At 27.2% G+C, this 19,115-nt stretch overlaps 1 protein-coding gene across 1 annotated transcript in view; it reads right to left on the bottom strand.

Annotated features, from left to right (window-relative positions):
- Positions 1-16,466, bottom strand: part of LOC145186255 (uncharacterized) — a 31,248-nt gene extending 14,782 nt beyond the window's left edge. The window contains exons 1-9 of the mRNA XM_090070162.1: positions 16,388-16,466; positions 15,837-16,009; positions 10,060-10,195; positions 8,742-8,936; positions 8,391-8,590; positions 4,781-5,073; positions 3,622-3,854; positions 2,606-2,647; positions 1,680-1,816 (exon numbers count right to left, since the gene is read on the bottom strand). Coding sequence (XP_089926288.1) covers positions 1,680-1,816; positions 2,606-2,647; positions 3,622-3,854; positions 4,781-5,073; positions 8,391-8,590; positions 8,742-8,936; positions 10,060-10,195; positions 15,837-16,004 — 1,404 coding nt within the window. The 5' untranslated portion in view covers positions 16,005-16,009; positions 16,388-16,466. The remainder of the gene's footprint in view (positions 1-1,679; positions 1,817-2,605; positions 2,648-3,621; positions 3,855-4,780; positions 5,074-8,390; positions 8,591-8,741; positions 8,937-10,059; positions 10,196-15,836; positions 16,010-16,387) is intronic.
- Between the last annotated feature and the right edge of the window lie 2,649 nt (positions 16,467-19,115).

Here is a 19,115-nt window from a genome sequence, read left to right as displayed (position 1 = left end):
ACTGGTAAGCAGTCTTCACAAGAGATTTCATAGTTATTTTCTATGATGAAAATGTTATTTCACCACAAATTTAATAAAAATTTTCCACAAAATTTACATATAACTTGGCATGTTGATTTTGTCAAATTCTACACAGGTAAACGAAAAAAAAAACTAAGAACAAATCAGGCCAGAAACTTTAGCAAACACACATAACTCATATCACAAATTTAAACATGAATAAAACATTATGGATAGTCGAAAATAAATAAAAAATAAAAACTTATACCCTTGAGAGAAAATTCTTGCTTTTATTTCTTAAACTAGAGCTAATATTCAATTTTTAATATCATTTTTGAATTGAGCAAGTGGAAATACATAAGAAATAACAAGTTTTGGTTTTGAAACAAAATCATAGTTGGGCAGTGGTTTAGGTGAATAGAATATTTTTTAAAGTCACATAATTCAACTTAATCACCAATTTATCAATTTTGTAATTACGCCAAACAGTATTGGTTCAAGTATGTGAATGCATATGCACTCACACATCCATGCACGCAAAATCAAATTCCTTACATGCACAAAGTTTCAAATATTTCATTTTAAATAATTAGGGGATAAATCTTATCCAGTCAACCCCCTTCCCCTTAAGCATAAAGACAAATTAACCTGAAAATAATGAAATAATGAAATTTCAGAATAAAACTATTAAATCCTTGTTGCATAAAGGACATTTTTTTAAATTGCCAAATAAAGCAAAAAAGCATGAAGATTGGAGAAAATCTCTATATTTTCTTCTTGCAAACTTTGGTCCAGTTGAAGCTGAGCAAAGTTGATCCTTTCAGATGATTGTAGCTGTTAATATTTACAGGGTGTGTTATCACAGTGATGCTCAGCGATGAAAGGGATGAGCTTCTTGATTGATTGCAAAGTACAGCAAAATAAACTTTTAAAATTTCTGTCAGAAAATGCCAGTCAGATATTTCACTTCACTCAAGTATATGGTCCGATTACTAGTGAAAATTTGATATGTCATTTGCACCCTCTGCTGGCCAGATTTGTTTTAAGCACTTTGGTTAGTTATGGTGTTTTAATGAACTTTATAAAATTAAAACAATGTTCAAAATGCAGTTTGTAAAGTTTTTTCATTTTACTTGGAATTATATCCCTCCTGTTTTGAGAAGATAGTCAAAAATGTTAGATAAAAATGTAAAAACTCAATGAACTATGTCATGTAAAGAATTAGGTTTAACTATTAACTTATAATAAAAAAGAATCAAATTAAAATATTAAATTTAAATGTTTTATTTGTTGTCTTAAATGACACAAAATTTTAGTGATACATTAATCTCATAAAAAATTGAGCTATAAGAATATAAAATTGAAAATATTCTATTAAATATCCATTTAAGTATACTTTGTCAGTTGGTTACTTAGCAACATAATGACAACTTTACTTTTCCTCTTCTATAAACTAGTTTCAACAGGTTTTCAACAAACAGTTGCATGCAGAAGTCTTAATCATAGTAAATTGTCAATAGTTTATAACTTGTTAATTAGTTATTGATATTACTAAATGATTATAAATTTGTCAAAAACTTTTTACATTTGTAGTAAGATGTCTGAAAACATTGTTAGGTTGGATGATCTCATGGTTGAATTGCTAAGTTGATTGCAAGTGTTATTGGTGGATAAATTACCTGCTCAAAGTTGGATTTTTCACATACACGAACCATATTCTGGGCACTTTTTTCTGTTTCACTTATTTTGATAGATTTCCAAGTTCCTGGTGTCAATCCAATTACAGTGGGCCCAACAAACGGTCCATATACAACTCCTATGTATATGTTTAAATTAAAAAAATAAAATAGAATAAAAAAATAGAAAATATTTACTACTTTTTTAAAGTTATTCCAAAAGCTAAGAGTAGCTAAGTTTTTTATGGTCAAAAAAAAAAAAAAATTTATTCACTCAAAAATTTAAAATTCAACTGAGGGAATCTATAACTTGTATGCTACTACTATATAGGTAATGTTTCCGATATTCTATGAAGTTTAAACTCAACTTCAAGTTTAAGAGAAAAAACTATTTTTAACAGAAAAAAGTTTTTTTTATGCCTCAAAGAAGATACTCTTTAATTAGTATAAAAACTTTGAGTCATAAGAAACTTTGAGTCATATATTTTGTTAATAAAATTTGAGCCATATTTTGAGTCTATTTGAAACTTGAAAGGCTAACTTTGAAATCTTTAAACAAACTCTTTTTAATCAACTTTTAATAGCAAAAGGAACAAATTTAGTGGTTAAGACCACTAAATACATTTTACTTTTAAAATATCTTGTCTATAAGTACCGCCCTAATACACAAGTGAAACTGCATTAAGCTTTTATGATAAACTTAAGAATGGACAGCCTGACTTAAGTACTTAACTCATTTAAACTTAAAGAAATTTAAAGAAGCAGGGATATCTGAGCTCTGGAGAAAAATCTGTTTAAGACAAACTTTTCAATCATTTTTTAACAAACTCTTTTCAATCAATTTCTAAAGACACCATTTAGTTGTTTACTAGTAGAGTATTAAATCAAAAACACAAATAAAGATGAAGATGACATAAAAAACAAATTACCTTTGTGATTATCTTCACTGTAACCAATAACTTGAAATTTATCTTAAAAACAAATTTATAAAACCTTTCAAACTCAATTTAAATGTTTCAATGTAGAAAAAGAAAATTTTAAAGAAGCACTTAATTAAGAAATATTATTCAAAATTATGAAAAATCATTGACAAAAATGAAAGCAAAATAAACAGATATTTCCAAAAACAAATAATTGGATGAAGTTTTAGAGATTGTTATTGAACAAACTTATGAAAAGTAAAACTTTTGCAAAAAAAACCAAGAATAAAAATAAAGACAACAAAGATGAGCAGAAAACAAAACTAATTCAAGAATAAGATTCTCTTAAAATTTGTTAAAAACGTTGTGAGTTTTTAACTAGGCTTTATTTCTAAGATGCTCAACAATTTGATTAAGTTTACAGTATATTTGAAATAGTTGGAGCTTAATGCTCCTAAATTTGTTAAAAACGTTGTGAGTTTTTTAACTAGGCTTTATTTCTAAGATGCTCAACAATTTGATTAAGTTTACAATATATTTGAAATAGTTGGAGCTTAATGCTCCTAAATTTAAAAACTTAGGAGTGTTAAGTTCCAGCTATTAATCAGGCATAAAAATCTTAAAAATACATAAAAAAAAAATAATAATAATAACAGATGCACAGATGCATTTATAAAATCTAAAACACCACAAGCATGAACAAATGCAATAAAGCTACGTTTGTTAAAAATATGAATAAATAAGCTTTATGAAGATAATTTCCACCTAAATTAAGCATAATACTAAAGTATGTAGCCATCGAATTGTAGGCCCAGCAAATTAAGCATAATACTAAAATATGTAGCCATCAAATTGTAGGGCCAGCAAATATACATGTTAAAAGTTGGTTTGATCATTTACTTGGAGTTGAGATATTAGAAATGTTAAAAATATAGACAAATTTGTAGCTAAAACAATTTATTGGTACTAACAAGATCTTTCATAAATGTGAAGTTATGATAACTAAAACTAAAAACAAATATTACCTGCAACAAACAATGATTTAATATTATTAACCCAATCATCTAAGTCACTACTTAGATATTCTTGATTTTCTAACTTGAAGCATAACCCAGTTAACTCCGTTCTTGAACAAATAACAGCATCTCTGGAAACATTTTTCCCTTCAGGTATTGCTCTTAATACATTAGAATATACTTGAATGGTTGGATATTTACCTGGTGCACTAAAGTATTGAGATATGCAAAATCGTTGGCGTCTATAAAGAAAGTTTAAATTAAAAAACAAAAACAGATAACAATAAGCTCACCCATATTTACACTAACATCAATTAAACTGTTTAGCTAATCACAAAGTAGAATTAAATTCAGATTAATTTCTTTGTTGGTAAAAAAAAAGAACTGCTTCCTTTTATATGCAAATACTGTGATCCCATTTAAAAGAAAATTTTTTTATCCTTTCATACATGTTGCCAGTTTCTTTTAATATGTTTTAACAATGTTTCTACAAGAAAAACTTCTGAGTAGAGTTTAAACTTCTGTTTTGTTTGTTTTTCCTTACTTTCTCCCTTATGGATCACATACGTAGGATAAATGCATAATGATCAATATTTCTACACATTAATTTTAAAGGTGAATACTAGTAAGATCTCGCCTAAACTTAACTGATTGACATGCAAACTTTACTTATACTTTTTACAATTACAAAAACAAAAAATGAAATTGAAAAATATCTTTGATCCTTTGAACGCATGATCAATTACTTGTTCTCAATTTAAATATCAGTTTAAATTGAGTTTACTTTAACTGCAGAATCATCTTTTAAAAAGCTGTCTTTAACTTTCCACTATATCAGACAATGCCACTATATCAAAAAATATTACCACCCTTCAAACCTTCTTGCCTTATATAACTAAATCCACTATATTTAAACATTCTGTTGAAATATGGTGGATTATTTTTCCACTTTATCTTGTTCAAACTACATATTGTTTTCATAACAAATTATACAAAGATAACTATAAATGAACTGAAATCATGCAACAGAATAAGTAATGTAAAAAAGAAATCTTCTATATTTCTAAACTTTCAAAACTTTTCTAGCAATGTTAGAAGACAGAAACATTTTGTAAGACATTATGAAAACCAAACCAAGCACTGAATAAAAAATCCAAATATAACATACTGATTATTGATTGGATCAAATAAGAACATAATAACATCTTTGTCAGAAACTTTTTCTTTTTCAGTTAGTGATAGAAGATTGTTTGAAGTTGAGTTTAAATCTACAGAACTGAAAAGACTAGCCATATCAGTAATAAGTAACAGACGATATATGGAGAGATCAGAGTACAGATTGACAAACTCCAAACATCTGTTAGACTTTGTTCTGGCTTCTTGAGGTATTATAACATTAGTAACTGAGCAGTCGCAGTATTCATTAATTTGGTACTTCAATTTGCCAAAGAAAGTCAAACCCTGAAAAAAAAAGGTTCACTCAAACCACTTAACATGCTTACAATTTTTAAAGTCTGAAAAGTCAAGCTTTAGCAATTATTTTAACACTTTGCATAAATCACAAATCAAGAATCAAGAATCACAAAAGAATGAATTGATAAATTATGGTTAATAAAAAACTTGTGTAAACTTGATCATGCTTGTGTTGATTTATAACCATTTGTACCATTTCTACAAATTTAAAAACAAGGCAGTATATTTACCGATTAGAGATCAAGATATGAACTTTCACATTAAGCTTAAATGAAGTTTATAACCTTTTTGTGTTAAGTTAATACTTACTAAGGAGAGTATGGAATCATATCAATCAAGAAGTATATATATATTCCAATCTGTTTCATTATCAATTTAAAAACATAATTAAGTAGGTTAATTTTCTTCTTAAATCTATTTCATTAATTTTAAAGGTAATAAAAATAAGAATCTGAACAAAAACCCTAAATGCTTGCTTTTTTACTCTTGGATGTTTGGGTGGATTATCGAGCATCAAACCCCTGCTTATACTGCTATTTTAATGCACTTTCTTGCTTATGATCAACTTTGGAAAAAAACAACATGTATGAATATATTTAGGAATATTTCAAATCTCTAAACAATCATCATGTAAAAATCTAACTTAAGAACTTGGATAATCCACATTAAAGTTCATATAATATTACATATTACAACCATTAAACTTCACACAGTTGTTTCATATATCACATAGGATATTGCAATAAACAGATTCAAGTCAAATAAATTATATTTCATAAAAATTTATCAGTTTCCAATAATTTTATAATCTTTTGAATAATTATTTTTACCAACTGTTGTTTGATACAAAAAGAAATGTCTGTCTTTTTATACAAAAAGGTATTTTGAAAAATGGCTGATACTTCTTTTAAGGTATAGATCCATGTAAGTTAGAAATTATCATTATTAATAATAAAATGATTTACTATTATTATTATTATTATTATTATTATTATTATTATTATTATTATTATTATTATTATTATTATTATTATTATTATTATTATTATTATTATTATTATTATTATTATTATTATTATTATTATTATTATTATTATTATTATTATTATTATTATTATTATTATTATTATTATTATTATTATTATTATTATTATTATTATTATTATTATTATTATCATTATTATTATTATTATTATTATTATTATTATTATTATTATTATTATTATTATTATTATTATTATTAAAAGTAATAACTTTAAAGGTAATAATTTTTTAATCAAAATATTTTACACCATAAAACTGTAACTTTTTATAACTTTTTCATCTTATTTCATCAGTTGTTAAAAAAACTTTTTTTGATTGGTTGGTCAATTTGGTTACACATTTTCATGAAAACTTAACAAGCTACATTCTTAACGTTCCATCTACCTGATTGCAATATTCAGTTTAACAATTTTGACCTTTACATATTCATTGAAAGTTTTAAGGTTTTCTGATTTTTTTTATAATGGACTAACCTTTTTATGCAATTAGTTGAAGTTACTATTTGTTTTTAATATTTAGCGAATAAGGGTTTAATGGACTTTTATTTAAAATATATATCTTCAGAGTTTATAAACACATATACAAGCTACATAAATATCTATTTCTCTTATAAATTATTAGGACACGTGTCTGTAAAACGATATCAAAGTGGTGGCCAAATGTTTATATAGCAAAACTGAGTCTAAGATACTTATCTTTTGTATATACCATAAAATACACTTTTCAGTTCAGAGTTAGTTAACTTGTGTCAACATTTGATAATTAGTTTTTTTTTTTGAATAAAAGTTTTGAGAGATAAGTTTGTTTCTAAACTAATTTTATTATTTTTACAAATTTATTTGTTATAATTTAGAATAACATTTAAGAAAAAATAATGAAATAAAACATAAAACAATAATTAACACATTTGGTACGCTATTGATTTGTTGGACCACAAGGCACACTCAACACAAAATTTTGCAAGAAAAAGTAGAACCCACAAGGTTTTAAATTGTGAAGTGGATTCATATTATCATCATTTTTTATTTATTTTAGTAAACCACTTTTGGAAATTATTATGAAATGGATAAATGCAGAAGGTAACTGAGTATATGGTAGCAATTGGAAACCAGTAGCTATTATGGAAATAAAAAAAATAAAGATAGCATGGATAAAATGGCACAAATATACAGCATAAAACAGTGGCCTATGATTGTTTTTCACAAAACAATTGATATTAGTGCCATGAATGCATATATAGAGGTGATTCATCTCAAGGACAAAAACTTTGTTACATGATGTAATTTAACCCACGGGTCCAATGGACCTGAGTGGTAAAAACTGCACATAAAATTTTATTGGTAGATGGAAGATTAACTTTTTTTTAAAAAGGTGTGTAAGCAAAATCAATCTTTCAAAAAGAAGCCATTTCAAGCTGACATTTCAATTAAGCATTAGTCCTTTTATATAAAATAGCTTTAAATAAGTATCAAAGTTTTAACAATCAGTATGTCAAAACTTTTTATTTGCTTATTATAGAGACTTGAATACTTCCAAATAATCAGCTTTAAGCCTTTAGAAGTACCACTCATTTAAATTTCTAAAAACGTGTGATTCAAATGAAAACTCTAAGTTAAAATGTTCACTATAAGAGTTGTAACAAACAATTGTAAAACAAAAAAACATTAAAAACTCATTTTATTTGACTTTGAAATAATTCTTATCAGAGTAAATCTATGAAATAATTTAATGTTTTGGAAGGGTTAACTGAAAGTTGTTTTGAAATTTGCCCATATGTTGTCCTATTATGAAGATAGTTATGAAATATAGTAGAAAGGAAACCGTGTTGTTGATCCCAGTCAAAGGAACACTTTAAAAAGTGGATTAAGTCATAAAAAAGAAGAACTTTGGATGTTAGATACAGAATGTCACTGAGGAAATTTCTAGGACAGAAATGAATTATTCATATTGCTGTATTTATAAAGGAAATTGTAATAGAAAGACAGGTGGTTTTAGATTGTTCCCAACTAAAACAACAGACTTTTTAATTTATTTTGCAAAAATAAATTTATTATCAAAAATATTGTTTATATAATGTTCAAAGTCTGAACATTTAACATTAAGAAAAGGCAAAAATAGACAGATTTCTAACTTAAAACACATATTTGTGTATTTCTCATATAACTTACACTATCACTCTTTTAAGATACTTGATTTTAGAAATTTTGTAATAGGTATTTAATTTAAAAAAAAAAAAAGCAAAAAAAAATTGGTAAACAAACCGTGAAAACTTGATTATACAGTTCATTTGCTTGTTCTTGAGTTACTTCTCCAGATTCACGAAATTGGTTAATGGAATTTCGAATAGACATTATCAGCTTCTTCAAACCTTCAGCATCTGCTTTCAATTCTTCAGCACGAGCTTTTGTTAGGGCTTCATCAATCACTCTCTTCAGCATGGCTTCTTGACTTTCTTCTGCCTCTACATATATATATATATATATATATATATATATATATATATATATATATATATATATATATATATATATATATATATACAATTAAATGCACAAAATAATGTAAAAAAAAAAGAAAGCTTTTTGTTTATAGATACAAAAATATTGCCATACCTTGTGATCCTCCAAACAAACCAAATATCATTGATATTACGCTCAATATAGATGAAATAAGAGCTCCCACCGGACCAGCCAAAGCGGCCAAACCACCAATTATACCAAGTGCACCAGTTATCATATCCTGCCATTTCCCATTTACTATACCACTCACTAACTTAACTGAAGCACCACCAACTTTTTCAATAGCAGCTATAAATAGCATAAAATATAACTAAAACAAATATTTACTTTGATGATTTTAAGAATAATGTTATGGTGTACTCTTAATAAAATTAAGGAGAAAAAAAATTATGACTGATGATAAAATATATCATGTTATCACTTAAATGTATTTTTACTATGGACATTTCTGTAATGCAAATGGCTAACTTTAACAAACTATATTTTCTGAATGATTAAAAGTACACAATTCTTTGTGTAACTTATTTATAACTATTTGTATAATTTTTAGTTTCATTTATCATAACTGAATTAAATAATTATTTTATTTTAGATAATGACCACAAAAGAAAATAATCGGACTGTTTTTTTATTACTTTGAGTAAGTCCTATTTTAAACTTCAAAAGTCATAACTTTAAAATTACTTTAAAGTTAAGTAATTATGGAATTTGATCATCTTGCAAGTTAGTTTGTTTTATAATATTTTTTCTTCTGGTTTAGTTATCCATTTAATCAAGTAGAGAAAAGGATCCACAAAAAAATAGATTTTTTGAAACAGTATATTTATATTACATGTTTTGTTTTTAGTATTTTTGAAATAAATTTAATCTGTAGCAAAAGAATCTTCTTCACTTTAAGATTATATTATTATGGAGAAACTTGCATCTTGCCAAATTGGACAGTTTTTTAACACTATCTTGACCATTACATGAACTTCAAATTAGATCATTTATCAAATTTGGAACATATAAAACAATCAAATTAGGAAACTTTTATTTATTTTTTTGAACAATTTGAAAATTTATTCTTTGGTTACCTGAACTACACTAACATGATTTCAAAAAATTAATCCATTAAGCGAATTTTTGATGAGCAATCAGTACTTTATATGTATAAGGCAGCATGTATAAAGATATATATATATATATATATATATATATATATATATATATATATATATATATATATATATATATATATATATATATATATATATATATATATGTATATATATATATATATATATATATATATATATATATATATATATATATGTATATATGTATGTATGTATGTATGTATGTATGTATGTATGTTTGTATGTATGTATGTATGTATTTATTTATATAAAACTTTATCAAAAAAACTCACCACTTAGCTTTTCACTTTTTTCAACTTGGCCTTTGACTTCGCCTTCTACTTGTACTAAATCCTTACTAAAGGCACTTAACTTTTTGTCAAATTGTGTATATTTATCCTGCGCAGTAGTCTTGATATGGTCTGCTTGCTAAAGATGATTTACATATATTGTTTGTAAAGAGTTTAATAGTTAAAGTTTATATGATAAAATAGCACAAATAAAATGTTGATTGCAAGAATGTATTGGAAAATATTCTGTATTGAAAAAAAAAACATTACATATAACACTATAAACTTAAGATCTCCAATGATTGATGGAGCTCACTAAAGTAATATTGTAATTTCGACAGACATAAATATCATGTATGACTTTTCTTTTCCCGCAATTTTTTGCTTTCGGTTTCATAAATTATCACGAAAAAATCTCTTGCAGTTCAGCAGGTATGAGGCTTCAGCGTTTAGTTTTACGGTTTTTAACGAATAATAAATGTTTCTGCAATAAGTTGTCAAAAATGAATCTAATCTAAAATAATTTATACATTTAGACATTAAAGTTACAGGATTTGAGAAAAAAACTCCAATACCTCGCAAACCTTATCTTATTTTTGTTTCAACCATTCAAGGCATTATGCAGAGCTGTTATTAAAACCGATTTAATTCCATGAAAACAAATTTTGTCTAACAATTTTACGTATGAGTGTAAATATCTCACAAAAAAAGAAAAGAAAACCAATGACTGTTTCTTGGTTTTAACAATCAAAACTCACGCCCTAGAAAGAAGAAGTTCTCATTTTTCCTATATTTTAATTATGTTAGTTATATTAATTATGTAATAGTTAACTATGTTAATTATATTAATATATATATATATATATATATATATATACAGGGGCGATTTTACGGGGGTGTGTGGGGGGGTGTTACACCCCCCTAGCAATTGTAAAATCAAACTTAAAGTCGGTATTTTTTTGAAAAAAAGTTAGAGTCGGTAAATTTCATGGATTATTTTTCAATATGATTTTTATAAAATTTAAAAACAACAAGTTTTTTGAGTATTTTTAAAATCTGCTTATATACGATACTCGCAATATAATTACCTTCTACAGTGGCGATATCTATTTTTAGGATAGGATTTTTGAGTCGGTATTTTTAACATATTTCACCCCCCCTCGTATTTTTCCTAGAATCGCCCCTGTATATATATATATATATATATATATATATATATATATATATATATATATATATATATATATATATATATATATATATATATATATATATATATATATATATATATATATATATATATATATATACATAGTTAGTTATGTTATCTTATAATGTTTATATTATAATAATTATGTGATGATGTTCAAAAGTCATACTTTGTTTTTTTTAAGTGGTCCAAAAATTCAAAAAAAACTAAGAAGTTTCGAAAACGTTACTTTGTCCATTATTTTCAAAAAACAACATAAGCTTTTTATTTTACTAAATTTCACATATATTCATTAAAAACTATTTTTATCTTACTTTGGCATCTGGCGCCCCATCGACATCTACCGCCCGGGACAAACTGTCCCTTTGGCCCTCCCCTCTCGGCGGCCCTGCATATATTTGAGACTTTAAAAGTAAAAAACAGTTATTCTCGTTTTTACATTCAGCTTGTTACTTTTAGAAGCAAAAAATAATTTATATTTTTGTAAATACAGTTCATGACCTAAAATCTAAGTTGTAAAATTCATGGTTAGCCCCCCATCGCGAGGCTTCAGGAGTTTCCCATATTCTATGAAATGTATTTGAAGGTAAAGTTAAAAAAATGTCTGCCATTTTTTTTTTTTTTTTTCAATGTGACCAGAAAATGGATTTAATATAATAAACAGCTGCCGTCTAGATTTGCGTCGAGATTTAAATAAAAATAAAAAGCTTTAAAACATTTTGGGTACAAATTTTCTTTTTTTTTAAATGCACAGAAGTTTAAAATGTATGTAAAGTCAAACTGAATTTTACTCATATAAAAATCCAAAAACCTTTCTTCCGGGGTCCTACCGGGGGAGAAATAAGTGATCATATCTACATTTTTATACTGCAAATGGATACCTTGTCCAAAACATTTAATTTTAAATTCTTCGGCAGAATGGTAAAGTAGGCCGGTCAGAATGATTAACAATAAAAAATTTTGCCTCAAAATTGAGACTTGAGATTGTGGTGAGGCTTGTGCCGCAAAATTGAGACTTGAGTTTGTGATTAAGCTTTTAGATGGGATTAGTTTAGAGGGATAACCACAAGAGCTTTTTTAAACAAGGGATATTTATTATCTTTTGCTTGCTATAGTTCAATATGCACACTTGTAGCTCTTACTTTACAAGTACAGAAACTATTTTCTAGTCTTTAGTTTTCAGGCTACTCAAAGCTCTTGACCGAACCATGATTAGAAAGCAGATTTGACCACGACACCTGTCAAATTTCAGGCATGTAAGGATATAACTTCTTAACAATAGCTTTTCTTCGTTAAAATGAATTACCTCGAACCTCACGTAACAAACGTTTTTAACATAACAAGTGTGAAAGTCTCCCTTATAAAATCAAATTTAATAAACGAATTTTAACTATTGTCATTTTTAAAATAAAAGAGATTAAATCCTGATATTGAAGCATAAGTAAACTGGATAAAATTAGACTAAATGTTCCTTTCTTTATGGTTTCTGTTTGGATGTTCAGTATGGCTTTCGGTATGCTCAGTTCAGTTGATCAGTAAGGTCTTCAGTATGGTTTCTGTTTGGTTGTTAATTTATTAATGTCACCATTTTTTATTTTCAATATTTCTATAACAATCTTTTACATTTTATACATGGCAATTATTATTGGCAGTTATTACATAGCAATCATGGTTAACAAAGAAGAAAGATGTTAACAAAGAAGAGAGTTCGTTTTAACGATGGGAGTTGTTTTGGTTTGATTCATGGTCAAATGTGCGGAAGTTGTTTTGATAGATGACTTTTCGGCAAAATCCCCTGAAGTAAAAAAAAAAATAGGTTTAAGTTAGTATTCAAACCAAAAGTGATGCTCTATGGAGCTAATTCACTCATTTTAAACCAATATCGTAAAGGATATTTCTGAGTATTGATTTAAGTCGAACGAATTAATAAAATGGAGCTAGAATTGCAAAAAGCGAATTTATTTTGTTTGCATTAAATGGATCTTATCAATCAAGTTTTGGATGTAAGTATCCTCTTAAAACGACATTCTTTTAAGTATTTTAAGTTGTGATTATTAGTTTACATTTTGTTATTTACAAAAAATTCTGAACCAATAAAATCAAAATTTTATATAATATATTTTACTCTAGGTAAAAATCTTTACACAAAAAATAAAGCTACTTATGAAATGAAATTTAAAGGTGAAGAAAAAGTCAGGAAAGATGAAGAGTCACAAGGGTTATACAAATGTTCACAATGGTAGAATGATAAATGAACAATGTTGCTCTAATCATAAAAGTGGAATGACCTGATAACAAGCCAGATGATCTGCCTCTATCTACATAGATATGCGTCTCCTGCAAATTAAGATTGCTAGATATCTATAGTGTCGGTATATCGATATGGAAGGTAATCAAGATCTTTTAAACAAGGTAAGGTTGAAATAGAATCACAACAACTACTTGATAAAAAATATTTTTTTAGCACACAAACACAACAGAATATTGTTCAAGATTTCAATTTTAGAACTTTTCACAAGGGTTTTTATTGGACAAAACTTTCGTTTCTTTTCTGCTCCTCCATTGCTTCATACTGATGCATTTCAATATTCTTTATCATTTAAGTCAACTAAAAGTTAAAACATTTTTCAGTTAATCTGTTAAGGTATTAGAGTCGTTTTTTTTAAAGGTTAGAAAACTAGCTGCTTTTTTAAGGCATACATGCCTATACAACCGAGTACAATTGATCTACGTCGCATGGATCACTTCGCCTTGAAAGCTCTTCTTCATCTTTATGACAAATACATACCGCAAAGGGACAATAAAGTCAATCTCAGAGAGTTTTGTTTTTGTATTTTTTTAGTAAGCAAAGATTGGCTTCCCTTTTTTAAATAGTTTTAGAACTTATTTAAGATGCTGCATTATTGAGTGGTTTTAATAAATAGCTTTAGATGTTGTAACCAGTCCGAAAAACAGTAGGTTTTAGACAAAGTTCATGGATTATGAAAAAACCTTCATTGTGTATTTTAATGTTATCCATACCTGAAAGGCAAAAGCCCCTAAGTGAAATTTTGGTGAAAATGATTTTTTTTGTAAACTCGTATTGTTAGCCAACATTTTTATTCCAGAATATTAAGCTTTATACCTTTAAAGGTTTAAAGTGTTTTGAAAGAAGAATTCAAATAGCCCCACGTAAATCGGCTGTAATATGTTACGATTTTTTACAGCTTTTTTATTGTTCTCAAAAACTGATAGAACCCAAAATAATATACTTCAAAATACTTTAACTATGCCTCCGAATTGTTTGATTTAAGAAAATAGGTTTTTTTGGGTTTAAATGCACCCAAGCTGACCTTTGCTAAGTTTTATCTGCCATCTTTATTTGTTTTCCAGAAATTGATTTCTGGATTATTAATAATCCTTAGAAAAAAAAAACAACAAAAAAAAAAAACACTTGTTGCTTGTTTTATTTGCGATCTGCACCGATATTATTATATATGATATGTGATATATGATATTTATCACCGATGATTTGAAATCAGTTATAAATTATTGTAGTAAATGTTTTTCTATATAAATTTACAAAAAAGAAGTCTACTGATAACATCAGAGACAAATTTGTCATCTTGTTATCATTGAACCATCTCTAAAGGTGAGCTTCCACTTATCCGTTTTAGCTACGGGAAAGGGAAAGGGATGGGAAAATTAATGACGTGAGCATGCGCTGTTTGTAATTTAATTTTGAAAATGAATAACTGCGCATGCTCACGTGATTAACTCACGTTAACAAACATTGAGGAGCATTGATGTCGATACGAATCAGCATGTAAAATTATACCGTACATTCTCCACAATGCCAAATCAATAAGTGCACTTTGACAAGTGTAAGCAAGTTTAAAAAGTATAGTTTCCTGCATGAGAAATCGAATTGTAAAAAAAGGAATGTGTTTTAAGAAAACTTCATAGTTTTGTATATTATGAATCTCATGGCAGAGAGCTCTAATGAACTTCATCGGTTCGCTTTGATTCTCTGGTATATCTCTATGGTATGGTATGGTATCATCTCTAGATAAGCCAACAACTTGTTATAAGAACAATTTCCTCTTCCTTTATTTTCACACTTAATATTATGATTTGTTAAACAAATTTGTAAAGTTCAATCTGAGTTTTTATACTTTTAATTCCAAATTAAGTAAAAGTTTTATAATCAACTCCTCATCAAATTTTACCATCCTCAGCATTTATAAAAATCGTTTGCATTTTGCACCTTGCTCCTTTATCTTTTTCTTTATAATTTTTACTTTTTTTAAATATTATTTTTTAACTAACTAATATGCATCTGATAAACAGCCTTTCAATTTTATTTCAACAATGCTTTTTTATTTTGTACCTATTATTATCATTATTATTAACTTTTTAAAGTTATTATATCATACATCATACCCACAAATAAAATAAAATACAAACATTGGGCAGGTTACAGGTTTAAAGAACTAATGACGAGTTTGTGATTTCATTACGTCATTCTGCTTTTATTTTATTTTAAATAACCTTAGTTAAAAGTTCATAGAAAAAGTTCGATTGTACAAACCTTTCTGACATCTTGCATGAATGAATTAAACCTATCGGATAATGGAACCTTCTGAGATGTTCTCCTATGAACAGCGCTGTGTTGGTGATGGGAGCTCCGAAACGGCACTTGTTTTCCAGCAGTAATTGCTACTCCAACAAAGAAAGTAATCAGGGTCAGCGAGAACATTGCAGCTAAAAGAAACAGCTTTATTATAAAAGTTAATCCCCGTTGTTTAGCTGTAACTCACGGCTCCTATTTCTTAATATTCTTTAAATAAACAAATAGATTTAATTTTTCTAAGATTTTTCACTGACTGAAGAAATTTTACAAGCTGCCAGTGGATTCAAAAAATTTAGTAAAAACATCCATTTGCTATTATGTCGAACCTTAACTTTTCCACAACCAAGAACAATACAAGAACTGATTCAAGTACTTCGTACGTGCACGCAAAATCCAAAATTTTGCATGAGCGTACGAAGTAACCCCAATACAAATAGTAATAATAACAATGTAAATAATCTATTTATTTATTTTCTTTCATTTTAATTATTAATGACTTTTTCACTTACATTTTTAAAAAACCTTTTTTTTTATGAGAGCCAAAACATAAAAAACGTGCCAAAAATGCGATTAGAACTCAAATGAAATTAAAATACATGAATGATTTTGTTTATAACAAATGTTGACGCGTGAAGCGTTCTTTTGTTGAACACTTTTCAAACATTAAATTTATAACTTGCTAAAAAGTTACTTAGATTCACAGCGGTTCATTCTTTTTGCACCAACAATGTTTAGAACAAATCAATCAGAAGGTTGGAGTGTTGAAATAATGACAAAAAGGTTCTAGCAAGTACGAATATCTTTAAACCATTATTAAAGCTATAAATTGCAAAACGGCAGAACAAGAATATCAAATAGATTATCGTAGAAGAAAATTATTGATTAAAACATCATTCATTACCTGCAAAAACGTCTCCAAAATTAGGCCTGTCTATGTTGATATATAAGAATAATGTAAAAAATATGTTGATATATAATAATAATGTAAAAAATCCCTACTTATGGATTTAATAAATTTAAAAAACTTTTTAATGAAGTTGATTGTTTTCAATTTTTGAGAACAGTGTAAATATCTTTTATATTTTTTATACGACTGTAAGATATTTTATGTGATTATCGAAATATCGTTATAAAAATAAAACCAAAAACTAGTTTTCTCATAACTAAACTAATTTACTAATTATGTTATTTATGCAAATACAAAAAAATTTATGCAAATAATAAAAAAATTGTTAACAAAGTTTATTATAGGGATTTTACTTTTGGATTTTACTTTCCAACCCAGGCTTATAAATATTCAAACTTGGTTGAGTTAATACTTTTTCCTGTTTTAATCATGGTCGTAATGAACTCGTCTTTGATATGCTTTAAGATATGATCGACGTGTCTAGCTCAAGCCCGACCTTCTAAAGTTAGCATTTCATAGCTCCCTTGTGCTAATACAATAATGACCGGAATACACTTATTTTTAATGGTTTGAGGCTGCTTTAATGGGGTAGTTCTTGATTTTATTCAATGCCAATTGCTTCATCAATCATAAAAGGCTTGCTATGACACGAAGATCTCTTGTAATTGTCAAGCGTCAATAATTAAAATTTTCTTAGAATGTTTGACGATGTTAAACCTATATTTTAATAGCTATTATATGCTAATTCTATTTGAGAACTCAATTTGTTTCTTACTCAACTTTTTCTATCCAAATCCCATAATATAATCACTGTCAATATCCAACTGAGGAGCAATTGGAAGTGTGGGATAAATTTCTTCTGCTTCTTTAGTTTCCATTTTTATAAATGAGTAATCACTCTGCAGCAAGATGCTTTCAGCGTTAGCACTCCAAGTAATAAAAAAATACAAATTTGTATTGCTTCACCCTACTCAATGACACCATCATCCACATCAGTGTAAGACTTGTTCTTAACAGTAATAACAATTTCATCAAAACTTTCAAATAAACTCTCATTTCGTAAAGTTACTTTACGTTTTAAAGATATATTTTAAAGAAACCATCAACATTCCCTTTGACATCGACGCACCAAAACGTAATGACAAGTCCTTCATTTTTCAAACTGGTATCTTTTATGATGTGTAACATCTTTTTGAGTTTAGTCCTCCCATGAAATTGGTGATGTCTTCTCAAAAGTCTGCTTCGGCTTCCACTTTTTGATTGTTGTCTTCTTTTTATTTCTTGAGAGATAAATTTGTGAATAAGCATTTTGTTTTAGAATAAATACTTTTCTCTTTCACTCACAATTTGATTCTCAATAGAGGTGTAAAGCAAAAATGACTATTTGGTACTAGCTGTAAACCATATCTTTTACCTTTATAGCTAACATATAAATCCATCACCTACCACATCAACTTCTCCTACTTCACCTCCATGTCCAGATCCATCTCCAGATCCAGTATATGGAGATAAATGTAAACCTTTTTTCATCACTTTGACTTTGGCAAATACAACCATTTTTTTAAGATAAAGTCCTTTTTTGAGTGTTTTTACACTTTGGCTCTGAAAGCGTTAGCAAGACCAGATAGAGCACCAACTCCAATTGCTGGTAAGATAGTTCTTGCAATTTTTGGTAAAAATGAAGATGCAAGCCTAGCTAACAATCCTAAAAATTCACCTTCAAACTTACAAGCTTTTTATATTCATTTTAATAGTAACTCCATTACCGCTTTAAAACGCTTTTACAATATTTTTAATTTGTGTACCTGTAAAGGCACATTTGTAAAATTGTAAAAGCACATTTTTTCTCTGATTTTTCTTGTTTTTGCCCTTCAGATACTATAACGTTTATATTGCTCAATAGATTGGTACATCTTAAGTTATTATAATGTAAAAAGTATTATAATAAAAAATTTACTTATCTATTTCATTATTTAGAAAAGATTTCATTATTTAGAAAAGATTTCATTATTTAGAAAAGATTTCATTATTTAGAAAGATTTCAGCTAAGAGAGGAAAAAAATGCCAAAAATGCGATACGAACTCAAATGAACTTTAAAATACGTGAAAGGTGTTGTTTATAAAAAAATGTTGGTGCCAAAAGTATTCTTTTGTTGAACACTTTTCAAGCATTAAATTTATACTAAAAGTTATTTAGGTTCACGGCGGTTAGGTCATCCTATTTTCAATTTACACTAACCAATCCCAGCAAGCACATAACGTTGAAACAACGTTGAAACAACGTTGTAACAACGTTGATCAACGTCGATCAACGTTATTTCAACGTTTTT

This window comes from Hydra viridissima, unplaced genomic scaffold (genome assembly GCF_058129835.1).
Source record: "Hydra viridissima isolate aposymbiotic clone 2 unplaced genomic scaffold, HvirCarnegie_v1 scaffold_13, whole genome shotgun sequence".
Lineage (NCBI taxonomy): Eukaryota > Metazoa > Cnidaria > Hydrozoa > Anthoathecata > Hydridae > Hydra > Hydra viridissima.
This window is presented reverse-complemented; position numbering and strand designations above follow the sequence as displayed.